The sequence below is a fragment of the Penicillium samsonianum genome (assembly GCF_028829775.1).
Source record: "Penicillium samsonianum strain IBT 33392 chromosome Unknown utg000001l_segment0_segment0, whole genome shotgun sequence".
Classification (NCBI taxonomy): Eukaryota; Fungi; Ascomycota; class Eurotiomycetes; order Eurotiales; family Aspergillaceae; genus Penicillium; species Penicillium samsonianum.
The window spans coordinates 1,261,247-1,286,687 of record NW_026643259.1 but is presented as its reverse complement, the minus strand read 5'-3'; the positions used below and the strand labels follow the sequence as shown (position 1 = coordinate 1,286,687).

The following is a 25,441-nucleotide window of genomic DNA, read 5'->3' as shown; positions in this document are numbered from 1 at the left end:
CAGTTCATATTTTCAGATGTCTGTTTTCATAGATATTGTCTCCTTCTCAGTTTGCCAACCAGATGGCAGAAAAGGGCGGGGGAAAAGGCGACTTTTCTATATATAACCTTTGATAAACCAGTTTCTAGAAGTATCTACTACCTGGACAAGAATGAGTAAGATGACTTGATGCTGATCCCAATGTCGGCAAAATATATTCACACTTGTGCCATTTAGACGCCCTATTGACCCTGTACTGACAGAATTTCTAAGCTAGATTATTCTAGGGTACGAATATATTCATATCTTCATACAAGGACCTTGGTACCGTGTTCTTCACGAGTGAGCAAAAGAAGGAAAGCGGCTGACCATGTCCGAGCCATGAATCCACTCTTTGCAGCCACAAAGTAGGTAGGAACGAGCTGAGTTGTGGATTCTACATTCAGGGACTGCTCAGCTGACCCAACCATTTACTTGTGGACCTGGGCTTTGTGCAGGCCTGTGATCTTCTAGACGTTTCCACGAGATCCAAACCGATCCTAAGGTCCATGGAGAATGGCATTTATATTGCACAATAAACACGGCAGTTGATACAGCTTCAGTCAACCACGAATATGTAGCAGTTGATATATATATATGCCTTGCTAGTCATTTGCTGCCAAACCCGTGAAGATCGATTGGGTCTGTGCCTGGAGTGAACCAGGTCACACTCTGCATCAATACGGCTCATTCCGAGGAATTACTCCTTCCAGACCGAGTGGATAGGCCCGGAATGCCCTTTGTTGAGAGCGGATATAAGCACTCCGCACATAGTGGGCAGTACCTTTATAAACCAAATCGAGACCAGGTCAGTGGACTTGGGAAGCAGATCGACACGACCCAAAGGTTTACTAACCAGCTATCGAACTTTTTATTACAAACCATTTAAAATCCACTTCAGCTATGGTACTAAACCATGGTTGTTTAATATAGCTTTGAATTTTATGAACTAGCTTGTTATCCCCAAACACTGGAAGATAAAGATGACTATTGAGTTATTGCATCATTTCCTCCCAATTTGGTAGGTAACCCCTATAGTTGCAAGATATCCAATATTAAGACGGCAATAGATCGAACGGAAAAATCCATGAATCACGACATGGCATGGGCCCACGATAAGAAAAATTAAGATAGCGATAGTCCTCTTGGCTGCAATAGATTCCCAGTCTAGTCCGAGATAGTGTCAGCAGGGGATTTCCGAAGTCCCACCTGCTGATCGACAGAGCCTCTCGTGTTGACCCGAACGTGCAAGCAAATAGAACATTCGGTGCATCATGCAGGTGCCTGCTGTCAAAATTCTCCGGGTTATTTCCACTACTAGTACTTTAGCATATGTTCTGGATATATCCAACGGTCTAGCTTATATGCTAAAGTAACTAGGTCCAACAGTTATCCCCTATGACGAATATCTCGGGATGTGTTAACAATAGCCGGGTTCCCGGCAAACCCCAGTACCGAAAGAAAAAAATAAAAACAAATAAATAAATAAAAATAAAGATATTCCCCGGGGTGATGTAGGTGGCACCCAAGCTTTTGGCAACACGATCTTGGATCCCAAGTCCCGGTACTCCGTCGTGGCTGGCGGTACTCCGTACTCAGCCGGCACATATCCAGTCAAGGTAAGTTTGACCATCGTCTTTGTTCCAGTCAATGTTAGCGGTCTTAGCGGCCAATCGATTCCGATCAACCAATGGAAAATCGTCGAAACCCGTCTCTGCGGCCATTTTGATCGAAGGAACGTGGGCTGGAGACTTGGGAAAGGGGGTCCCTAGAAGTTTATACTGGGGCCGATAGATATAATCGACCAATAAGATATCTTGGATGGCGGTCAAGTGGAGACAGGTCGGTAATTATGGCGGCTGATTGGCAATATAGTTCTGAGCTATTGAATAAAAAAGCCAACACACGAGCTCTTTTAGGTAGTTTGATCCCCTTATATGGTACTCTGCAGATCATTCTTTGTTTCTCGAGTTCCCACACTAATTTCCATTAAAATGACATCAGAGCCAGAGTGAGAGCAAGAATAATAACTGGTATGGCAAATAATAATGGAGCTGGGGCGAAGACCCTGACACAGATGATTCCCTATTTAAAGTGGGGTTGGAATATCAGGGGAGTTTGACTGTCATGGAGGTACTCTGTAGATGCGCTGCATTTTATATATGTCCAACCGTAGATATCAATAAGCGGAACCAGATCTCATTTTCAAAACCTTCCAAAATAAAAACAAATTTTATGGTTAACTCACGGAGTTACTCGGGGGGTGGGGGGACCATGCCCAGGGCAAGCCCTGGAGTATAAGCTCACGCTAGCCCAATCTAAGAGCAAATAAACCTCGAGGCTCCATGCGCCCTAAACTTGGATGCAGATCTTAATTTGGACCTCTTATCCGGTAGACTCCGGATTGACATTTCGATTTCAACAATTCTATTTGGAATTGTCGATTTAATAATTTAATGAGTTGATATGTGAAAATTCTGTTTCTACAACATAGGGATGGGGGGGGTTTCAAGAAACTGTAATGTTATAATGTTACGGGTAAGCTTCAGCTACAAGTGCGGTTCAACGATGCAACCCATATCTTTAATATTTTTTGCTTCACAAGACCCTGACAATAGTCCCCATCAGGGAACCTTGGAAGGACCCTGTGCTGACTCTATTCTGGCTGATTCGATGCATTTCGGCATAATGGAGATGCTAGTCCCACTTAATACGTCTCGGAGATTCAATTATATCGATCCTATTGAAATCGCGCCAACTATGGAGCCGACCCGCCAGTCTAGGATACTGCTAGTACTTCCTTGATAAGCTGTGAAATCTCGGACAGGGGACAGGGGCAAGCAAGATCGTACCTGTAGATCACCTTCGGTTCGCAGCGTATAAATACAGTCTTTCTCTGCATTCCCACCAAAGTTTTCTTCTTCTCCCAAGCTTCTTACCACAGTCATTCTTTAAGCAAACTACAGTCACTCTTTTCAGTTTCTATATACCCGTTAATTTCACAATGAAGGCCTCTTTCATCGCTGCCGTCGCCGCTCTGGCTGGCTCTGCTTTCGCTGCTCCCACCCCCACTGGTCTTGACAGCCTCTTCAATGGCCTCAAGGTTGGCGACGTCACCAAGGAGCTCAACCTTAAGGAGCTCCCCGTTGTCTCTAAGCTCGGCGACTTGAGCAAGGTCCTGAACCTTCCCTCCCCCGCCTCCCCCTCCGCCAGCGGCGTCCCCGCTGTCCAGGACGGTCACGTCGTCCAGAACCTCGGTCCCCAGCTCGACAACATCCTGACCGTTGTCGGCCCTGACGCCACCACCCTGCTCATTGAGCTCTCCCCTGAGGTTTCTGCCCTCGTCACCGGCCTTGGTCTCGGTGCCCTCGGCGTTCCCCTCGGTTCCATCGTCGCCTCCGCCTCCAGCGTTGGTGGTCTTGTCACTGGCCTCGGCCCCGTCGTCGACGGTCTCGTCATTGTTGTCGGTGCTGACGTCGGTGCCCTCCTCATCAGCCTCTCCCCTGAGGTTGCTGGTCTCCTTTCCGGCCTTGGTCTCCCTACCGTCGGTATCCCCGTCGGTACCGTCGTTGCTACTCTCGGCAAGAACCTCAAGCGTGGCGAGATCGTCCAGGACCTTGCCCCTAAGGTCAAGACCACCCTCACCGTCACCGGAAAGAACGCCAAGAACCTCCTCGTCGAGCTCTCCCCCTCCGTCACCTCCCTCGTTGCTGGCCTCGGTCTGACCACCATCGCCGGCCCCATTGGCTCCATCGTCGCTGAGGCCTCTTCCGTCGGTGACCTCGTCGTTGACATCTCCGAGCCCGTTGAGAACCTCCTCCACATTGTCGGCAAGGACGGCAAGCACCTCCTCATCAAGCTGTCTCCTTCCGTTGTTGCTCTTGTCACTGGTCTCGGTCTCCCCACCGTTGCCACCCCTGTCGGTGCCATCCTCACCACCGTCGCTATGAACCTGTAAAATGTTTACAGGCAAAGGCATCACTCTGGTTGAATAAGCTTGCTTATATAAGGGGGCTCGGGAGCAATCCGCCGTCGGTTTGACTCTTGTTCCCGCCGGCACATAATCACAATTTATTATACATACGATTTTTAACTTATTTAATACCTAAAAGCGGCTAGATTTTCTTCTTGTGATCATTGATTTATGCAGGGTCTGGAATCAATGAAGTGATTGAAAGTCCGGAACAACTACCACATAAGTTAAAAAGTTTGACCAGAATCTGTCCATACGTAGCTTCTACCCTTAGTCAATATAGTTACTCCACGACTCGAATCTGAATTACAACGTGCCATAACAGAGAGAGCTTCAGATTGCACCCGTGGTGATGTCCCCGTACGCCGGGACTGAATAGTTGCCGAAACAACTCTCATCATACTTCGCCTTTACAATGTTTTCCTTCTGAATCTTGATGAACGTCTGCAGCTCGCACCATCCATCATCCCGCTCCCCACACTCAGAGATACTGCGCCCGAGAGGGATTGTCCTCTGATTCATTAACAAATGCACATAGGTTGTTTCACCTCCCTTGGACTCATATGCGGAGGCCTGAGGATCCTCCGAGCGCCTCGCAAGTACAGGCCGCGGCGCTTTAATCACCTCTATATTGAAGCGGCCTGCGAACGGAACAATATGACTGACAATCAGTTGGCGGTTCTTCGGCGGACCGGAAGTGGGCAGGAACTCCCCAAACTGTGTGAGGCCTAGCGCCGTCAACATCGAGAACATGGTGGTATCATGACTGAAGTCCAAATACAAGTTCTGGTTCAGAGGGAAGGTTGTAGGGTTGGTGTCCAATGTTTCATTGATGGCAGCAAACCCCTCGTCCGGTTGAGGGTAGCGGTGTTGCAGGCGGGCGATGAGCTCTTCAACGTAGCCCACGCCCACTGCCCGTCCGGTGGGAGACCCAAATCCATTTCCTCCATAGTAGCTTAGGCCAATGGCATACTCAAAGCCTAGCCACTCTTCCTTCGTAAAGAGGGAGCAAAAAGGGCTGTATCCCAAGCCGACGGTCTCATATGGACACATCGTCTGGGCATTATAAGTGTCCTCAATTGTCCAGTTTGGGTTGCCCGTCATCGACTGACGGAATCGGTCCGTTGCAGGCTTCAGATATTTCTCCTGCCATTGGGTGCTTGCCCAATCTCCGGCGGCGGACCGATTGTTGTTGTTATTGGGACATGCCTTATCTCCGGCCAGGGGATTTTTGAATCCAGTTTGTTCGATAAGGACTTCCAAAGTGACGTTCTTCGTCCAGTTAGGACCGAAGAAGCCGTTCAGGAAGTTCTCGGCTGACTGCAACATTCGTACTTGAGTGGGCGTACGGGCGATAAGTGGTGAAGACGGATCATAAAGTCGACCATAGTTGAACCAATTGAGTACGCCGCTGTCAAAGAGCTGTTGGCGCCCAAGCGCCGTCAGCTCTTCTTTTCCCAGTTGATATTCCCAACTGTTGAGGAACGCCAAATTGCCAGTGAAGCGAGTTCCATTGCTTAGCAGTTCCGTTATACGGTCTGGCAAAGTGGCCACAGAGGCGCTAGAAGTAGGATATCGAGATCCGTGTCGATGAATCATATGCATCTGTGTGATATTGGTGCCGGGGGGAAGTGGATATTCATTAACCCCGAATCCTGAGGGATTGGGCATGTAAGGTCTTGGTCCCATGGTTAGTCACTTGGAAACTGAGCCGGTGAGCTCTACCCATACGTACGAGAGATTGCCCATGTGTTTGAATATTTCAGCACCATCAGTCTTTCCGATGATAGGTACATCGGTCACCACCGGGGTATTGGGCACATAAGAATGTTTCCCAAACGGAGCTAGGTTTGTCTGGGCCAGAAAGGGTGCACTTCCAGCCTCAGTTGGACCTGTGTTTATATATATATGTCAACACTTGAGGGGCTCCTTGGTATTGGGAGTTGGAGGAATACATACCAGCAAACGGACCATAGCTGGTCTGGAAATAATCCGGAATTGTCGATGTTCCTCTTGGCTTCGCGACGCCAGCATTCACGGCTGTCGCACCAAGCAGTAGAAACTGAGAAGGGATATGCATGGCCGCACGAATAGGTCTGGGGTAAATATGATCAATGAAGCTCAGCAATCGTTGTCCTTATGATTTTCCCTTTTCCCCACCTCAGGGTCCTGTTCGACCTTTTTATAGAGGAACAATCCTGCACGCGTTGATTCTTTGGGATGCGGAGGTAAGTCCTTACACCAAGCAATACTGATATTCAGTGACGCCTTTATCGTTAGCCGATCCCTGTCGTTGATTTCCGGACAATAATTGGCGCCGGAGAAATAGTAAGTGGAGGCGATTTACCTAGTGTACATACTTTCAAGGTTACATCCCCGTAGGGCAGCCTATTACCGCCAGTACACCACTTCGGGGGTCTCCATAATAAATTTTGACCGCCTGGCTCACCGCTGGTCTTTTATTCTCCGTACAACACCATTGAATCGGCTCTTGAAGATCTAATTTCCACACTACTTTTACTATATAATGGCTCTATTTCTGTATAATAAAGTAAAAATTAAACGAGTGAGTCGTCATACGGATTAAATAAAGACGCAAACCTACTTTTCGTATAACATGTGATACTGCAGGCAGAATCTGAAGCACACTGACGGTAATACGAAGGTACCGAGGTTACATCCCCGTGGGGCCCCGCGTTTTTCTGTTTTTTTCAACGTTCAATACCTACCTAACTAGGTAGGTACACATGTAGGTACCCACACCTGCATGTCCCCCGTATTCCGGTTATCTCGGCTAGCTTCAAGCTTCTACCCGCATAAACCTACGGATAAGCCAAGAACTCGTCTATCTATTGGTTGGAACCTCGTTCTCGGAATCATGTTTCCCTCCCCGTCAAATGAACCAATTGGAACCGTCCTTTATACGAGACAATATGGGACGGCCTTTGAAGGCAATAGGAAGTAGCCATGAGTCAATATCAATCTTCTGTTGACAGTATTCCCTTTCGAAATTGGTTTCACATCACTGGTCAACCAATTCTTTCACATTTAACCAATTAGCTACTCGGAAAACTTGAGAGTAGCCGACAGTTCCTGTTTTCCCCGCATAAATAGTCGATCTCGACTCCACAAAAGAATGTCTCTATGTCCCAATAATTATTTCTCCACAGACGCCTGTGATTCAGTTATATGACTACATTTTCTCCTCTTGTTCATATCTAAAGCCTGGGATTTCAGCTCTGAAAAGAACAGTCATGGCCAAGGACGACGTTTTGTCCGCAGGGAATGCCATTGCGGATATCGAACGCCAGAATTCTGTGTCAATGGGCAAGGCAACCAACAATGCGAAATCAGCTGCTGAAGCGGAGCATAAGATGACCTTGCTACAAGGTATCAGAACTTATCCCAAGGCGATCGCGTGGAGTGTTCTCATCTCCACATGTATCGCGATGGAAGGTTATGATATCAGTCTGGTCAATAATTTCTATGCATTTCCGCAATTCACACAAAAGTACGGCGAATTGACGTCAGATGGCTCCTATCAAGTACCAGCTGCGGTACGTCGAGCCAGTGGTTACTACCTCTTTCTCTCCCCTGTTCTTTTATTTTTGAATTCTTTCAATGGCATTTCTTTCGGACATGCATGGGATGTGACTAAATCATTATCGCGTATAGTGGCAAGCTGGCCTCAGCAACGGCGCCTATTGTGGAGAAATCATTGGCCTCTTTATCAACGGATGGGCTTCGGAGCGATTCGGGTACCGCTATACAATTATGGCTTCCCTAGTCCTGATCACGGCATTCACGGCAATCTTTTTCACTGCGCCAAACATTCAAACCCTGCTTGCAGCGGAAATCCTCGCCGGAGTTCCATGGGGCATTTTTCAAACGCTCACAGTGACCTATGCTTCTGAAGTTTGCCCTGTCGTTCTAAGAGGATATCTCACGTCATACGTCAATTTCTGCTGGGGACTAGGGCAACTTGTGGGTATTGGAGTCATCAAAGCAATGCTAAATCGGGATGATCAATGGTCATACAAGATTCCATATGGATTGCAATGGATGTGGCCAGTTCCTCTCTTTATTGCAATTTATCTCGCCCCGGAATCACCATGGTGGTTGGTCAGAAAGAATAGGGACGAAGATGCGAAAAAGGCACTCCTACGCCTCACGAATCCTGACCGAAATGTGGATTTCAATGCGGACGAAACTATTGCCATGATACGTCATACTACAGATCTTGAAGCGAAGCTTTCGGAGGGAGCTTCATACCTTGATTGTTTCAAAGGGGCCAATTTACGGCGGACAGAGATCGTTTGTCTTGTGTGGGCTATTCAGAACCTCAGCGGCAATTCCTTTTCCAATTACTCCACATACTTCCTGGAACAGGCAGGATTATCAGCATCCAATTCCTATTCATTCGCGATGGGACAATATGGAATTAACATGGTTGGTGTACTTGGGGCATGGCTCCTCATGTCTTTTGGAATCGGTCGAAGAACGCTATATCTCTATGGCCTCTGCGGACTATGCACTATCCTGGTTTTGATTGGTTTCCTTGGCCTGGTTCCTAGTACACATAAGGATCAAGCATCACTCGCAACAGGCTCAATGATGCTCTGCTGGGCATTATTCTACCAGCTTTCGGTCGGAACTGTGGCCTATTCGCTCGTGGCAGAGATCTCCACTCGTCGACTGCAAATCAAGACTGTGGTGCTCGGTCGAATTCTATACAATGTTGTTGCTATCATCTGTGGTGTGTTGACTCCCTATATGTTGAACCCTGCCGCCTGGGATTGGAGTAATTATGCAGGGTTTTTCTGGGGAGGAATTTGCTTCCTTTGTGTTGTATACACGTTTTTCCGAGTTCCAGAAACAACTGGTCGCACCTTTGCTGAACTTGATATGCTGTTTGAAGAGAAAGTGTCGGCCAGAAAGTTTGCCAGCACCCAAGTTGAGGTATATGAAGAACAGGTGGAAGTGTGGGAGCACAATGTCAAAGAATGAGGGACTCATACGCTGTCAAGTCCGCTGTAATTGCCAGGACAAGGGATTTTTGTCAATAGTGCCGGGAAATGTGCTTTGTTTTATCTTCAGCTTGTAATTAGGGAGACCTTTTAAATCCATCTTCAATTAACAGTCTTAGTCTCAGTTTTCCAACATTTCAATTGATGACAAACAAGAATAGTCGGCCGCTTATGCGGCCTTGTTAAGTATTTTTTAGTAGTCTTCTTAGGTAGTCTTCTGAGGTGGTCTTTTTAGATGAGCCTAGGTATCTGCATATAAAAAGAGGGAGTCAAAGACTCGTCAACCTCTAGTGGCTTGACCCAGTGTGCTGAGATCTGCATATCCATTGTTCTTCACTTTTCAATTCACCTTAGGCTCTACGAATTGGTGTTATTGCTGTACCATCTATTGCCCTTCCAATGCAACAGCATTGTCGGAATGAAGCTAGCACCTATAATCAAAGCAGTGACAACGCCAGAGCTATTAGCAATCCCGACGCTCTCGAACATAGACGTGAACCTGAAATAACTATCAGCTGTTATAGCTTTCAAAAATTAGCAATCAGGTCCACTTACCAAAAAGGTCCAATGAATCCCCATGTCGAGCGTATAAAGTTGATGAATACCCCAACACTGCCTGCATCCTGGGGATACATATCCACTGCATAGGTAGTGAGCACAGTGGTGACAACCTGATTGCCGAAAGCAGCAACGCCAGTCCCAACCACTGGCCTGATATCCAATTTCCCAGCGGTAGCTTTCTCAGTGCATACCAAAAAAATAACCATGCCAGCGATGCTGAGCAGGAAACCAATATAGCTCAGCCAGAGTCGGAACTCTGGTGCAGGCTTGCGGCCAATCTTCCGCGCACGAGTATTCATCCACATATCTGACATGAACCCGCCTAACTGTTCGCCCAATAGGGAACCGATAATCAAGCCGAGGAACAGCAACCCGAGTTGCTGGGCATTGAGTTCGAACTTGCTTTGCAGCAGCTGGGGAACCTCGACCGAGTTCAGGACTGAGGCGAAGAGGAAGACCATGGAGTAGGCAATGGCGACAAGCATAACGGGGATGTTTGTAATCAGGGTCAGGGGGTGCCAGAACTCGGTCATCTTGAACGGGGTTGGGTCGATCCGTCGGAGGGACAGGTACTCTGTCTTGAACGCAGAGGACCGGGACTGCACGTCGGCACCGATGTAACGGGTCTCGGGTCCGAAAAAAACGTAGAGGATGAACTCGACAGCATTGGTCTGGATATACGATCAGTAATGGTATTTTAGCTTCCTTGGCTGAATACTCACAATGGCCAAGATCCAGTAGATCCAGCGGTATCCGACACGCTGAGTCACAAATCCAAAAATGAAAGGACCAACTGGCACACCCAAGGTCACCATGAGAGTCCAAACACCCATGTAACGCGCTCTCTCATGTTTGAAGAATGTCTCTGTGACAACAACGCTACCAATTGCCATAGCAGGCGAGATAAAGAATGAAACCAGAGCTCGGCATGCCGCCATGGAAGCGTAGTCTGTGCTCTTTGCACAGCCAATGTTGCAAACACAGCTTAGTATCAACGACAGGAGGAAAATTGGGCGTCTTCCAAAACGGTGTGAGAGCGGTTTCCAGAATAATGGGGCACCTCCCAGAATTGCGATCTGCAGAGAGGTCAAGTAGCTGACTCGTTGGATAGAAACTCCTAGATCTTTCGCAATATCTTCATAGGCACAGATAATGGCTGCCGCGGTAAAGGTACCCATGCAAGCATGAAACGCGACGAGGCCCAAGTTGGTTGATTTCTGTCATGTTTGTCAGCTTGAAATTCGGAAAACTGTGCCATTGCCACCGACCTTCCATGAGGGCCAGTTGTATGGATCCGCCGAATCCATACTAGGAATCGGATCAAGGTCCAGGGTACCATGTCGTTCAATCAAGTACGATTTGTGCGACTCTGAAAGAAGTGCAGCCGGGTCAGAGAGGTCGACACCGATCTCCTTCTCCATTGCGTAATCCGAATCGTGTTTCGGATGGGCAGCCCCAGAGGTAGCATGATCGGGTGAAGCCATAGTGCAGAATATCATACAAGATAGCAGGCCATGTTAGAATCATAGAAAAGGGGGGGAAAGTGTCAAACTAAATAGATCCATTTAACCCCGCAGCCTCAGGGGGATTCGTAATCGGTATTCCGGGGTATGGGGCCGTTGCTGGGGGAGCTGGGGTAGGAGTGGACTCTTAAAGTCGATAAGAGGTTTCAGTGGATCCATCTTGACGTCTGGTGGCCTTGTCGGTAGTTATAGAGATGATGTATTTGCCAAAAAAATACAGGAATTTTAGTGGTATTCGAGGGCATCCGTGTTACGGGAGTTGAGACATCTTACTACAGGGTATTGGCTAGTCTGGTAATGGGGATGAACCAAATACAACAGGCCGAGGTCGAGGATACAGTGCCAAGTGCCGAACTACTACTCCGTCTTCCTTAGTGTAAGTTTTTAACATACTTTGCCTGGCCAAGCCGGCTAAGCAGATCGCAGGGAATGGTAAATGTGCTTAATCCACCAGGCGCTAACCCCATTGCGGCTTTGATCACAATTATGGTTCCAAGGCTGTAGGAATAATACTCCCGGGATATGTTGGCCAAATGACACAATAGACAGCCACGAGACATGGAGATGACTTGTTTTGTGAGTGGGCGTCAGTTCATATGTGCTAGGGACTAGAAGTGTCTACAGTGTGTCCTAAGAGCTGACGGAATATGTGCTGTGTCTCACGACGCCTGACTCCGCGGGGCGGGGGAAGGGTTCGGATCAAGCTGGATAAGTAGAGGGCGAGTAAACTTGGGTTTATACGTTCTCGGTAGGATCTATAATAACTACTACTAGATAGATATGATGAATGATTTCTCTTAGGACTATTATGTAGGACCAAAGGTAGGAGAAAGAGAGTTGTGTTCGAAAGGAGACAAAGCCACCTACCTAGTTAACTGAGGGGTTGCTGCCTGAGGTACTAACTCCAACAACTTCACATCGACATATATCAGACCAGTCCAAACCACCTCAACGTCTCCTGCACTTGTGTCGGCACAACATGCCCCACTCCGTCTGCCAAGTACGACTCAAACTGGGTTCCATTTCCGTAAATAGACCGCGTATACCCATCCAACGGATCATTCTTCCGTTCCTCAGTTATCCCAACCCCAAAAACAGTCGTCCACTGCTTAATCTCCTCCTGCAAGTCCTGCAGATTAAGAACCTGATCCAAGCCCATCCATGGAAACATGGCATTCTGCATGGTTCTTTTCGCAAAGGGGCCTCAATATCCCGAAATGTCCTTCGTTTGTATCAGATTTTCCACCGTATAGCCGCCTAAACTGAACGTTCCACAGTCTATTTGCTGCCCAATCTTCCGATACAATGCCATCAATGCCTTCCTATCTTCTTCGTCGCAAGTTGGGCGCAGATATTCCGGGCCCAAATCGCCGATGCCGCCATGGAATCCCATATATCGGTCTTTCTTGAAGGCCGGCACAATATCCATTTCCCTTTCAAATGGCAACACAAATTTATCCCACTCCGGATTGATCCCAAATCTAAAGTGATGGAGATGCGGAAGGCTTTTCTCAATCGCGACGAAATAGTCATACCACCGATGTGGATAATGATGTTCAAGCTTCCAGTCCCCGTTGCGTTGCAGGCCGGATTTATCTTTGGGGCAGTGGGAGAGCTCCTGTTCGCTGTCATTCATTACGACATGAAACAGGATAGGGCAGTTGTTGAGATAAAGCTCCTGTAGTGTGGAGTGAGAGGTGATCCAGTCCAGCTGTTTGTCTTCGTAAAAAGAGAAATTGCCAAGAGTGAGCGACTTCAAATTAGGGAAGTGAATTCCGTCCAGTTTAACATGGGGATAAAAGCCCCAGTACATGCTAGAGTACAGAGAAAGTTTTTGGAGCGATCCCATTGCGGGCTTAAGCCAGTATGCTGACAGTGTGTATGTGAAAAACTGATGTGGCTCGTATTTCTGTCAAACGTATCGTCAAATCAGTACGCATAATCACGAGGAGGTTAGCATAAGCGGTAATAAGCGATGACGCACAGATATCTCAGTATCGGGAGAGGCATCATCTGTTTCATGTACCATATGGAGTCTTAGAGACGTCAGCGTGCTCAGCACTTTGTCCATCTGATCCAAAATATTTCCCGGGGGTGGAGCTATGTTCTGATGATTCTGGATCGCGAGTTCTTTCAACGGTCGCTGCAAAGACACTAATTCCGCAAAGAGCCATTTCAAAACAGTAGGCCGGTATAGCTCTGTCTGGGGCTTGTCGGCAAAACAGGGATCAACGGAACAGTGCTTGTCGAAGCGCAGAGCAACACTTTCCAGATTTGAAAGTTCTGATAACATCGGTAACAGCTCTCCCCATTGTCGGGGTGGGTCGGTTTCTCCTTCCAAGTCGGAATCCAATTGTGTCGCAGATCAGCCAGCTATTACAGAACCAAATACCGGCAAACATCGATTATTGATGCTTATCAAGCGGTCATATCTCACTCACATAGTCGCAATCCACGGTGTTGAGGTAGAGCTTGCGCACGTGTTCTTTCACCCGTGGGTGTGGTATGATGGGCTTAAATGCCTCGCAGCTTCCCTCCTCGTCGTACAATGAGATAATGCGGAATATATATCTTATTGCGAAGTCGCATAGCGTCCGGTTTGTTAGCCTCAAAGCCTTGAGGGCTTCTGAATCCACCAGAGATCCGATCATGGCAAGCAGTTTCAGAGGGAGAGAGAGTAGTGCTGCCATCTTCTGTACTAGGTTGTAATAGCCCACTGGATACAGAGTACGGAGGGGGAAAATGGGTTAATTGGTGCAAATGTTCCCGGCATTTTCCAGGTATCTGTAGGCAGAAGGGGGTTGAAAGACTCGGCGTTAGTGCTTGGGCCCGGGAGCGAGAAACGATTCTATAATATTCACCTATGAAATTGTATAGGGGAATGAAGATTGGCAAAAGTCTTTGGGTAAGCCCTGGACACGCGACATAGATATTTATTAAGAAGCAAGTATTCTAGAAGCATAAAAAGTTCTGACAGTTGGAGCACCAGTTCGCGCTAAGATATAAACCATTTAAGCAGCTTCCAAAAATAGAGTAGTGTAACCGCAGGGATGTATAATGTAGGGTAGACTTAGTAGACTTTATACCTCTATTACCTCTACTCCGTACCCCGTATTACCTCCTTAATATGTGGATATGTAGCAAATATAATGCAAATAAACCCTGTCTAGGTACAATCCCCGTCTCTTATCTCCAGCCTATCACCTGTAGAAATATTTTAAGTGGACCAAGTTCCTCCTGAATCAGGGTCTATCTCGTTCTAAAACACAATGATAATACATTGAATAATGAATATATGCTTATCTCGTGACGAAAATGGCTAATAACCTTTGGTCTGTACCTAGGTAGCCCCAAGATTGAGGCGCAAGCATCCTATCAGAAGTTCACCCGAGTCCGCGTTATCGGGGATTCCCCGAAGAGGCCCCGATTTTATTCTTTGGGTAGGCCAATGGTGATCAATCTATATCAACTAAACAAGGTTCATCTTTGACTTTCTCCGCCACCTCCTGCCGTTTCGCCTCGTATCTTCCTCGGCTTTAACATATATCCCCTTCCCCCAGGTTTTCCCATCCCCCGGAACTTTCTTTCGCTTCTTGTACATACATGTTCTTCTTCTCCTGGCCCTATTTCGGCCTCGCGATGTGTATTCCATAATTGCGCAATACCGCCGCTTCCACCAACAGCGATGTCCTCATGTCGCTTGCCGACATCCCCGGCAGCGTTGTCAGCCTCGCTGATCGCTCCGTCGGTGACAAATTCGCGGAGCGTACTATAGTCGCCTGCCTCATCGGCATTTCCTGGTATAATGCCTTGGAATTGATCGTTCTGTGCTTCACCACCTTCAAGAGATATAGCGGGTGCTATTTCTGGTCTCTTCTCATCGCCTCCTTCAGTATCATCCCTTTTAATCTCGGATATCTCCTCATCATCTTCAACATATACACCAACAGGTTCCCCTATGTGATGGAGCTAGTTGCTTGGGTCGGGATGGTAACAGGCCAGTCACTAGTCCTGTGGTCTCGATTGCATCTTGTCTGCCACAGCCGAGCCGTCCTCCGCGCCACTCTCGCCATGATAATCATCAACGCGATCATCCTACACATCCCTGGCTTCGTCCTCGAACTCGGCAGCCATTCGACCAACTCCGCCCTCTTCATCGACGGGTTCAACATCTTCGAGCGCATCCAATTGGTCGGATTCTCCATACAAGAAATCATACTCTCCATCATTTACTCCTGGGAAGCTGTGCGACTACTGAATCTCCGCCCAAGAGCCCAGTACCGAGGTACTCTGGTCCAACTCCTAATCGTGAACGTCGTCATGATTATCATGGACGCTGCCATTATCGGAGTACAGTACTCGGGCTTCTTCGATATCCATGTCACCCTCAAGGGAATGGTATATAGTATCAAGCTCAAGCTGGAATATGCGATCCTGGGCAAATTGGTGCACATCACCGAGGTGGGTGGCAGCAGCTCGGCTGACACCGACCTGTCGGATTTCCTGGATCTTACTTTACATAATGCCCGCACCGCGCAGCCGGATAGCGACATCTTCGCGGAGAATCCAGAGTACGTCCCGCACAATCGTCGTATGCGAGTGTCCTCCAAGGGCTCCTCCAAGGGCTCATCCACTGACCCGCTAAGAAGGAGTCTCTCCGCTGCCCAGAGTCCGAGTTCGGGTAGCCCAGACTACTCTTGATGATTTCACATGTAAATAATGATGTTTGTACGTAGCAACTACTCAATATATAATACACCACATACCCATACTCCGCCTGACCAGTCGAGTGTTAAATGTCTCACCTATAATGAGGGGAAAGTAGTGCCCCCTCACCCCTCATCTCGTATCGTCGGACACCGCCGCAAACTTGAACATATCAACCCGTCAAACCGATCACGATATAACAATCCACAATCCCCAATCCACTGAACCTACTCAGATATCCTCACCCACCTATCGACCCAACCTGAACCCAAATCCACAATACAAACCATACCTCGCAATGACCACTCCCAACGCAATCCCTCTAACGCCCCTAACCCAACCCCAACTCACCGCCGCATCCCACGCAGTCCTCCACCACCAAGCGCAAGCACAAGACCTCCACAAAAAGCGACCCTTCGCAGCAATCCTCCTAGCCCCAGACAACGAAACAATCCTCCTCTCCTCGAACTCCCTCTCGCACGTGCGACACGCGGAAAGCGAGCTCGCGCGCAACGCCGCAGACAACTACGACTGGGCGTACCTGGCGCGCTGCACGCTGGTGTCGACCTGGGAGCCGTGCGCGATGTGCGCGGGTACAATCTACTGGGCGCATATTGGGCGGCTGGTGTATCTGGCGTCGGAGAAGGCGTTGATGGAGGTCATTGGTATTGGGAATCTGGAGAATTTGACGCTGGATTTGCCTTGTCGCCGGGTTTTTGAGAAGGGGCAGAGTGTGGTAGAGGTTATTGGGCCATTGGTTGAGGAGGGGTGGGAAAGGAGGGTTGTGGAGGATAGTAGGCGGTATTGGGGGAGGGGGGATTAGATATTGGATATTAGTCTTGGTTGGGTATGTTTGGTGTGTGCTGCTCAAAGTGGTATTTGTCTACATCATACAACGACCTTGGTGTTGACACATGTATGGAATTGGATTGGTAGTGGGTCTTGGACTGGGTACTGTGGACCTTGGAGCTAGTTGGGGGTTAGTGGTATTTTCATGGGGCTCTCATGGTGTTGTGTTGTCGAGATATTGTATGCCTATCGCCTGGTGTTGGTGTTGGCGGATGGTAACGTGTTGATGAATCGTCTGTGAGCGCCACGTACTTCATAATTACACTGCCTTGGAAGCTTTTTGTAAAGTCAGTTTCCTCGAGAAACATGTCGAGTACATTGTTGCGGACGTAGGACGAATTGAATGGCCGAGAAAAGAGATCCAAGACTTTTCTTTCTAGCGTCGCGTAGAAGCGCTATTAGAGTGCCCCGAGAAAATACTAGCCGACGATCAGGTTCCAGGAGAGGGCCTCCACTGGGATATGATTTGGAATCATCGACTCTAGTTGTCTTTCATGTGATCGCCCGTGACTTGCATCTGGCAACGATCAATGCACATCAGTGAATCAAACTCGATCAAAGTCGATCAAAGTCAAGATAAAGACATCAAGTGTGTCCCCAGGTGGAAACAGAATGGAGACGCTATCCTCTATCTAGTAAAAGAGTGGGTGCACTGCCCCATAGAAGCCACACCCCTTTTTTGGAGGTGGCTGAAAGCTTGACCTTCTAGAACCGTGACTCGGATCTCCTATGTTAAGCACGTGAAAATCCAATGCGTACACACCGCTAAGAAGTCCACATGAATGCAATCGAGTGTCTCTCCTATGTCGTATTGAAGATCCGAAGTGTTGACGTCAAGTTGAGCAGAGTCTGATATCGCGGACCCACATGGGCCCATGGATGATGATGGAACGCGTGTGCCAAGACCTCGATCTTGTCGACCTTGGAAGTTTGTAGATCTTGTTTATGGGATTTTCTGGGATTTTACTTGGGAAGCCCTAAGGCTGCATCCCTCTAGCTCGGAAAAGTACTAACCTTGTGGAGATGAAGTGGATGACGTGGATCTGGAGCTGGAGTACGGAGTACCCAGGAGGTTAATATGACCTTACATATGACACAACTTATATAGCACCCACCTAGCAAATCAGATATAATTAATATAATTGAAATGTTCTATGCTAATTGTGACAAAAAAAAAAAAAAAAAAAGCCGTGAATAAGACTGGGAGGGAGCAAATGTCCGTGTTCGTGGCCAAAAGAGTGACACGACAGAATGACGTCAAGTGTCGATCATCAATAGCTATAGCACTACCTAGGCCAGAAGAGCTCTTCTTTAGGTAACAGAGAGAAGATTTTGTCGTGTGTTCCTTGTAGTAGGGATCATTGCCTGGTTCCTCTTCCCTCTGGGTCCCCCTGGTCATCATAATGGCGCTATGTCCCTTATTCTTTTATATTCCGTCATCCCTTCCCTCTTCCTGAATTTTCTTTTCATATTTTCCTTCATTCCAGTGATACCCCTTGTTTTGTGCCTACACATAGGTTCAATAAATATAGTTAATTCTCAGTGAGTGACCCTTGTTTGTTACCAATGCAAACAGAACCTCTAACCCTGTCCTTTAGTTCATACATAATACCTCTCTAGATATCTCATCCCCTCATCATTGGTCTTTGATACATACTTCATCATGTCTGTGAACGTTCCTACCAATCCCAAGCAGAAGGAGAAGGTATGTGTGACAATGCGACCCCATTGAAGCCACCACTGACAAGGAATCCCTCTAGGATATCAACCAGAAGCTCCAATTCTTTGGTATCTACCATGGTAAGTTAAGCTTCACATCGCCCCAATTGATCATTGCCATACTAACTATCTCTGCTGTAGCCTTCAAGAATAGCAAGCTCCCCTCGGTCCGTCTCAGTCCTCTTCTATCGCCACTGGCCTTGCCACACTTGCTAACTAGGTCTCTTCCTTCCACAGAACAAGCAATGCGACGTCGCTTTGAACAGTGCCCTGAACTCTAAGGCCCTCTCATCTCCACCCAAGGAACTCTCATCCGACGGAAAGACCCTTGTGGCAGATCTGCGCAATGTCATTGACGCAGCTAAGAAGATGCTCTTGGTCAAGAACGAGGGTGAACTCCTGCAGGACTTTGTCTGGCAAGCCCAGAAGATATCAGGCGAGGGTGCCAAGCGCCCTGGCCTCCCCATCGAGAAGGACGCCGGTCAGCAAGATGCTAGCAAGGTCATTGATGGCCTGAAGACTCTGGGCTCACTCATGATCACCAACGGAGAGTTTAGAAAACTACGTAAGTAAACTTCCGTCCGCGGATCACAGGCATTTCCTAACAACGCGCAGTGAACGATGCCATGACTCTTGGCAAAGACATTGCTGCCGATGCTTCTCAAAAGGCCGCCAACCAGGTCCGCCCCTCCGAAGAGGAGCTCTCGCAGATCGATCAAGCTGCAGAGGAAAACGTTTGGCACGAGAAGCCCAATGTCTCCAAGGATGACCTGAAGTCCAAATTCAAGAAGACCAAGGCCGTATGTATCCCTGATGCGCCCTCAATTTGCACATACTGACACTAGCTCAGCAGAAGGGAAGCGCTGCTGAGGCTTCCGCTGCGGTCGGCGAGGAAGAAGCTGGCGTGTCACCGCAGAACAAGAAGAAGGAACTTTCCGAAAAGACCAAGAACTACTTGTCCGAGAAGATTCCCAAGGAGCGTCGCGAGCAGACTGTCTGGCGCCTGAAGAAGATGATCATTGAGATTCAGGGTCATGCTGACTGTAAGTCAGCCATAATCTCTATCGATGGCGAAGATTACTAACAAATTACGCAGACCAGCAAGCCGTTGAGACCTTGTTGGGCCTGGCCGAGCAATACGCCGGACACACCAAGGAAGTCTCCAAGCAGGGCGGTAGCTCTGCCCGTAACGTCCTGAAGACCGACGATGTTAAGGCTGTTCAGTACAACTTGCGCACTCTTATCGAACGCTTTGCCAACCACACCTCTCTGGACAGCTTCTTCGAGTCGCTAAACACCATTTACCGCGATGCTGAGAAGGATCCCGAACTCCGAAATTGGTTCAAGAATGTCGACACCTTGATTCGGTATGTGAATTGGAACACTTTCCTAAGAATAAAAGCTGACCAGATATAGCAAATCTCTGCGCGAGCAGGGCTTCATCATGGAGGACGAATGCAACCGCCAGTGGAACGAGATTTACGATAAGGGCCGTTACCTCCTGCGCGAGCGTTACCGCGGTCACTCCGACCGTGTTGTCGACGAGGTCAAGTTCATGGCCGACCAATTCGAGCAGGACCCGCAAAACCAGGCCCTTGCTGAGTCGTTCCAGAAGCTGTTCAAGGATCTGGGCCACGATGGCAGTGGCAAGCCCACCTTCAAACCGGACCTTCTTCGGGATCTCCGCGATATCATCATTCCCCACATTTTCGAGAATGTCCGCTACGTTCCAATCCCCCGTATCGAGGTTTCGGATCCCATGATTGATGTTGTGGTCGAAAACCTGTGCATTGAGGGTGACAACCTGATGCCCAACATTGTGGAGTTCAGCAGCGACAACTACTTCCGCTGGGGTCGCAAGAAGATCACCAGCAAGCGTGATAATAAGATCATGATTTCCATGTCTGGCATCCAAGCTGATCTGCGCGATGTCAGCTACTACATCAAGAAGAAGGAGGGCTTCCCCGCCATCACCGATCGTGGTGTTATGGATATCCTCCTCGGTGGTGAAGGTATCAGCGTCAAGATCGCTGCTTCTACCGCCCAGCAGAACGACAAGGAGCACTTCTTCAAGCTCGACAATGTGCATGTGAGCATCAACAACATGAATATCAAGCTCAAGAAGTCCAACCACAAGCTGCTCTTCAAGACCTTCAAGCCCATGCTGTTCCGCGTTGTCCGGCCTGCTCTGCAGAAGGTGGTCGAGGGCCAGATCCGCGAGGCCTTCAGAAAGGGCGACCTCTTCGCCAAGGATATCCACACCGAGGCCAAACGTGCCCAGGAGGCCGCCCGCGAAGATCCCGCGAACGCGCCCTCAATCTTCTCTCGCTACGCCGATGCCTTCCGCGCTCGCGCCCAAGCCAAGGCCAAGCAGGTCGAGGGCGTTGTCCAGCGCGGCACCAAGGTCCAAACCGTCATGACCCTCCACGATTCCATCTTCCCTGACATCGAGCTCCCCGGTGCTGTATCCACCAAGGCCACCGAGTTCGCCGATATGGCTGCCAAGGGCGAGCGCTGGGAGTCCCCCATCTTCAGCGTCGGCAACGCATCCGAGTCCACCGGCATCCCGTCCGCTGGCCCCATCACCAACAAGCCCCACGGCGCCAGCACCCACGGTGCAGGTGCCGCCGGAGTTGCTTCCGCCGCGGGTGCCTCTGGCGCCACCACAGCCGCCGCTGCTAACACTGGCAACGCCACCAATGGCAGCAAGGCCTCCGGATACCCGGCCCGTGGCTTCTCCGATGAGGTTGACAAAGCTTTCGTCGATGGCAAGACCCAGAACTTGGGTGAGGGCATTAAGCATGGTGCTGATGGTACTAATGGCGCCAACGGAGTCACTAACCCAACTACCATCCACAATATTGGAACCACCGTCTAAACTGAATGTGGCCAAAATCGTTTTTGACATTCGTGTAACGTCATTTTCTTTCGTCTCTTGATATCTTTGTTTCTTTGCTATGATTTCCCCTTGTGCACTACAGATGTATTTTTTTTTTGTACTAGTATTAGTTAACGGTAGCCTAATAAATAATGCCACCGTTGTCTGCGTTGATCAGTATCATTCTGGATTGAACTCGAGTTTTGATCAGAGCTAAGAAATTTAAAGTACTCCAGATCCATGGAAGATAAATAAGCTTAAAAGTCATTCATTGTCGTCTATAAAAAGAAGTAAAACTGAACTTCACTATACAAAGAAGCCCAGCGAAGGTAAAATCCCCACATATTTCTCTTTTTCTTTTGGCGTCCACTTTCGTATAAAAATCTCGTATCAAATCACAAATCACAAATGTCTACATCCTTATCGTCTACATCTGATCAAAGTACTTCTGCCACCCCAACTCGCGCAACTTGGTACCCTTCAACTCCATGTTTTCAGCACGGGCAGCCTCGGCGTACGTCTCGACCTTGCGCTGGATAGCCGGGTCGAAAGAGCCAAGCACACGCGCGGCGAGGAGGGCAGCGTTGATGCTGTTGTTGATACCGACAGTGGCGACGGGGACGCCTATTACGAAATGTTAGATATAGATCAGGTAAATGGGTGTAAAAAGGGAATAAAGAAGTTGAGTAGATCGGGACAACAAACGTACCACGCGGCATCTGCACAATGCTGTACAGACTATCGACGCCGTCGAGCGAGCTCCCCTTAACCGGCACGCCGATAACAGGGAGGGCAGTGTGAGCGGCCGCCATACCGGGGAGGTGGGCAGCGCCACCGGCGGCAGCGATGATCACCTTGATACCGCGCGAAGCAGCCTGGCCCGCATACTCGGCCATGTAATCGGGCGTGCGGTGAGCAGAGGTGATCTCAACCTCAGGCTCGATACCGAAGTAGTCACGCAGCAACTTGAGGCCCGGGACGAGGGTCTTCAGGTCGCTGTCGGAGCCCATGATGACGGCGACGGAGGGGACGGGCTTAGAGGGACCGGAGGGGGCAGCCTTGGTTTTGATATCGGGACGCTGGGCGCGCATGGAGTCGACGACGTCGACGAGGGGCTGGATCATGGTCTCGGCTTCGTGCATAGTCGCGGCGGTGACGGTGACGTGGCCCATTTTGCGGCCAGGCTTTGCGTCGCCCTTGCTGTAGAGGTGGATGCTGGCGTTGGGGATGGAGAGGGCCGCTTGGGTGGCCTTGAGGTGGGAGTCGGGGGTTGCGCCGCCGATGATGTTGAGCATGATTGAGGGCTGGAGAAGCTCGAGGCTCTTGGGTGGGATGGGCAGGTCGAGGATCGCGCGGATGTGGCTGTCGAATTGGGACAGTGCGCAGCCTTCGATTGTCCAGTGGCCGGAGTTGTGGATTCGGCTTGCAAGCTCGCAGAGCATGAGGCTGTTGTCTTCTAGGAGGAACATCTCCACACCGAAAGCGCCTTTGCCTTCGAACGCGGAGACGGCTTTGCGGGCGAGAGCTTGCGCTTGCTGGTTGATGGCATCGGGGACGTTGCGGGCTGGCGCATACACCAGCTTGCATATTGAGTCCTCTTGGACAGTCTCAACGGTGGGGTAGGAGAGGACGTCGTCCTTGGTTTTGATAACCATGACGGCGAGTTCCTGTATACAAGTTGTATTAGAGACGTGTGTGGTGTGATGTTCAACTGCAGGTACAAACCATCTTGAAATAGGCCCATTTTTCGGAGTAGAGAGGGCGGTCCTTCAAAGCCTCGAGGGCCTCTGGAATATCTTCTTTGGAGTTGACACGGAAGTTGCCTTTCATACTGTCAACAGAACTGTATATCCTCTCGGCATCATCTATGACTCACCACGTCCGTCGTATGCCATAGTCTTCGACTTCAACATCATCGGGTAGCCCAACTGCTCTCCAATCTGAGCCAATTCCTCAGGCGTGTTGTTCACCAGTTCTCGGTGGTCGGCCATAGGGATTCCATATTTGCGGAGGTGTTCCTTCTGGTTGAACTTGTTCTGGATTGTCCGGATAGCCTGCCAGCTGGGTTCCACCCGTACCTTCGACGCAACCTCCTCAAGAGCGTAGGTGTCGACGTGCTCAATCTCGGCAGTGATGACATCGCAAGTCTCAGCCAATTTTCGCACGGCGTCAGGCTCCTTGAAGGAGCCGGTAACATGGCCATCGTGGGCACTGATCTGCTTGGCGGGAGAGTTGTCGGCGTCCAAGATATTGGCCTGAATGTTCAATCGGTTGGCGGACTCGACGAGCATGCGGCCCAGTTGGCCACCACCGAGGATTCCGACCTTAGGAGAGTTCCACATGATGTCGGATCGAAGGGTTAAATGAGTCAATTAATCGAGATATGTCAAATGAAAGATCGACGGTGCCCCTCAACTCCGAAAATTCGCGGAGAGTCACGTGGCGCTATCGATAAGCTTAGGCCAATCACACATGTCGACTGCCGCGCCCTCGTCGCAGCTTCGACTCTCTGTTTCTCCATGCACAGCTGACTAGACAATGTCTCTGGGTAGGTTTGCCATCACAGTCGCAGTCTCAGTCTGAGTTGCAATAGACCTTGCTGATATCAAAATTATAGACGAGGAAGCTCTCCAAACAGCCGCCAATGGCGGCCAGATGGATTTGTACGTGATACTGTCACGCCAAGATCCCTAAACGCTTCTGAGGCTAACGCGCTGATACAGAGAGAGATGGAACGGCATGGCTGGGCCACTGATTGAGCGACTGGAATACGTGCGCTATACTTCGATCCCCCTCGCCGACTTATCTAACCAGTAGCTCCAGATCGTGTACAATGTGTTCCCCATGCCTCAAGCGCGCCCCGACCCCATCGGCCAGCCTTTATTTCCCAACCATTCTTCTCAGGCAAATTCCATCCCACCCGAAAGCAGCAACAAGGAAAACACCTCCCCCGCCGATATCCAGACTTTACCCCAGGCAGCGCGAACTGGCTCTCCCCCGTCGAGTGAGCGAGTGCCAGAGTCGCAGCCCCAGCCATCTGGAGCGAGCACGGATGGCCAGCTTCCACCCCCGCTTGCATTTCTTTTGAGCGCCATCCGCTCATCGATTAAATCCTTCTTCGAGGATAAACCTCCACACACCATTCAGAGACTCGCAGAGCTGGTCCTCTACCCGACCAAGCACTATAGAACGCTACCCGCATACCTACGTGCTGTCGATCGCGTTGTCTCAGTGACAAGCTCCGCAGATGTTTTCCCATTCCAAACGCCGGCTGTCACGAATGCTCCAACAAACGGGCTAGTGCTTCCTGGCAATAGCAGCGGGGTATATACGGCCCCGGACTTTGCCCACGGTCTTGGGAGCGATGAATCTCTGGGCGGTGCGCTACTTACTCCGATCCCGTGGTTAACCAATGCCTCGTTCGAAGGCGAGGATACCAATGGAGATGCAGGCATACTAGTTAAGGGTACTTTTATCTATTATTACCGAGCCACTGCTTTCCTGTTCACTAACGTTTTCTCCCAGGCACTGAAGCTTTACCTACACAGCCCCAGGAGGAGCCGAGCACCACAACCCTAGTAACCACCGAAGCCGAAGAAAGTGCTACTACCGCCTCACCAGAGCCATCTGACGAGGTCCCTCACGCCCGTGGTCCAATCCTCCTCGGCGTGGAAGACATGGGTCTGCAAGACGGCAAAGGCGTCGAGATGCGTCTTTCCGGAGACGGTGCCGCCGATGTCCCGGCTGCTGCTGCTGCCACTGCTACCCAGGCAATGGAAGAACAAGAAAAGGCCGGATCAACTGGCGACAAGGACGGTGATATTGTGCTTGCAGACACCAAACCGAATGAAGAGGAAGAAGCCAAGAATGAAGGCCTTTCTACAGAGCCCCAAACAGGCAATGCAGAGTCTGAACCAACTGGTGATTCATCCCAAGCGCCGGACGCCGAGAAGAAAGCATGAGCGGTTTATTGGTTTTTCACGGTTTATTGGTTTTTCAATATTTTCTCCTCTTCTGATTTTCTCGGTTGGTTTTATCCTGAGTTCTAGCATCATGAGTAACGACCTACAAGATTATATCGATCATTTTCAATGAAAGGCTTTTGTAATGCCTCCATCTCTCTATAAACAGCTCAAGCTTGGTGGTTTAATGAGACGAAGCTCCCTGTTGTATTCCTTCCAACTAT

General features: G+C 49.4%; 10 protein-coding genes across 10 annotated transcripts; 6 read left to right on the top strand and 4 right to left on the bottom strand.

Annotated features, from left to right (window-relative positions):
* Nucleotides 1-3,022: 3,022 nt before the first annotated feature.
* Nucleotides 3,023-3,976, top strand: N7471_000504 (uncharacterized protein; the record flags this gene model as incomplete). Its single annotated transcript, XM_057273225.1, has 1 exon — nucleotides 3,023-3,976. One exon carries the CDS (start codon nucleotides 3,023-3,025, stop codon nucleotides 3,974-3,976), a length of 954 nt encoding a protein of 317 aa, XP_057141404.1.
* A 348-nt stretch (nucleotides 3,977-4,324) lies between these two features.
* On the bottom strand, nucleotides 4,325-6,071 carry N7471_000503 (histidine phosphatase family protein; the record flags this gene model as incomplete). The annotated part of the gene is made up of 3 exons (XM_057273224.1): nucleotides 4,325-5,669; nucleotides 5,727-5,883; nucleotides 5,951-6,071. 3 exons carry the CDS (start codon nucleotides 6,069-6,071, stop codon nucleotides 4,325-4,327), a joined length of 1,623 nt encoding a protein of 540 aa, XP_057141403.1.
* A 1,174-nt stretch (nucleotides 6,072-7,245) lies between these two features.
* Nucleotides 7,246-8,998, top strand: N7471_000502 (Major facilitator superfamily domain general substrate transporter; the record flags this gene model as incomplete). The annotated part of the gene is made up of 2 exons (XM_057273223.1): nucleotides 7,246-7,548; nucleotides 7,667-8,998. 2 exons carry the CDS (start codon nucleotides 7,246-7,248, stop codon nucleotides 8,996-8,998), a joined length of 1,635 nt encoding a protein of 544 aa, XP_057141402.1.
* A 249-nt stretch (nucleotides 8,999-9,247) lies between these two features.
* Nucleotides 9,248-11,078, bottom strand: N7471_000501 (putative MFS multidrug transporter; the record flags this gene model as incomplete). The annotated part of the gene is made up of 4 exons (XM_057273222.1): nucleotides 9,248-9,517; nucleotides 9,574-10,250; nucleotides 10,302-10,796; nucleotides 10,848-11,078. 4 exons carry the CDS (start codon nucleotides 11,076-11,078, stop codon nucleotides 9,376-9,378), a joined length of 1,545 nt encoding a protein of 514 aa, XP_057141401.1. The 3' UTR covers nucleotides 9,248-9,375.
* Nucleotides 11,079-12,306: 1,228 nt separating this feature from the next.
* Nucleotides 12,307-13,395, bottom strand: N7471_000500 (uncharacterized protein; the record flags this gene model as incomplete). The annotated part of the gene is made up of 2 exons (XM_057273221.1): nucleotides 12,307-13,011; nucleotides 13,087-13,395. The coding sequence occupies 2 exons, from the start codon at nucleotides 13,393-13,395 to the stop codon at nucleotides 12,307-12,309; spliced, it is 1,014 nt and encodes a 337-aa protein (XP_057141400.1).
* A 1,400-nt stretch (nucleotides 13,396-14,795) lies between these two features.
* Nucleotides 14,796-15,803, top strand: N7471_000499 (uncharacterized protein; the record flags this gene model as incomplete). Its single annotated transcript, XM_057273220.1, has 1 exon — nucleotides 14,796-15,803. One exon carries the CDS (start codon nucleotides 14,796-14,798, stop codon nucleotides 15,801-15,803), a length of 1,008 nt encoding a protein of 335 aa, XP_057141399.1.
* Nucleotides 15,804-16,107: 304 nt separating this feature from the next.
* N7471_000498 (nucleoside deaminase) lies at nucleotides 16,108-16,632 on the top strand (the record flags this gene model as incomplete). The annotated part of the gene is made up of 1 exon (XM_057273219.1): nucleotides 16,108-16,632. The coding sequence occupies one exon, from the start codon at nucleotides 16,108-16,110 to the stop codon at nucleotides 16,630-16,632; it is 525 nt and encodes a 174-aa protein (XP_057141398.1).
* Nucleotides 16,633-18,321: 1,689 nt separating this feature from the next.
* On the top strand, nucleotides 18,322-21,255 carry N7471_000497 (uncharacterized protein; the record flags this gene model as incomplete). Its single annotated transcript, XM_057273218.1, has 8 exons — nucleotides 18,322-18,363; nucleotides 18,419-18,458; nucleotides 18,519-18,544; nucleotides 18,615-18,942; nucleotides 18,993-19,177; nucleotides 19,228-19,420; nucleotides 19,474-19,744; nucleotides 19,794-21,255. The coding sequence occupies 8 exons, from the start codon at nucleotides 18,322-18,324 to the stop codon at nucleotides 21,253-21,255; spliced, it is 2,547 nt and encodes an 848-aa protein (XP_057141397.1).
* Nucleotides 21,256-21,528: 273 nt separating this feature from the next.
* Nucleotides 21,529-23,597, bottom strand: N7471_000496 (phosphoribosylaminoimidazole carboxylase ADE2; the record flags this gene model as incomplete). The annotated part of the gene is made up of 4 exons (XM_057273217.1): nucleotides 21,529-21,879; nucleotides 21,965-22,922; nucleotides 22,981-23,078; nucleotides 23,132-23,597. 4 exons carry the CDS (start codon nucleotides 23,595-23,597, stop codon nucleotides 21,683-21,685), a joined length of 1,719 nt encoding a protein of 572 aa, XP_057141396.1. The 3' UTR covers nucleotides 21,529-21,682.
* A 196-nt stretch (nucleotides 23,598-23,793) lies between these two features.
* N7471_000495 (uncharacterized protein) lies at nucleotides 23,794-25,217 on the top strand (the record flags this gene model as incomplete). Its single annotated transcript, XM_057273216.1, has 5 exons — nucleotides 23,794-23,803; nucleotides 23,873-23,918; nucleotides 23,979-24,027; nucleotides 24,079-24,721; nucleotides 24,781-25,217. The coding sequence occupies 5 exons, from the start codon at nucleotides 23,794-23,796 to the stop codon at nucleotides 25,215-25,217; spliced, it is 1,185 nt and encodes a 394-aa protein (XP_057141395.1).
* Between the last annotated feature and the right edge of the window lie 224 nt (nucleotides 25,218-25,441).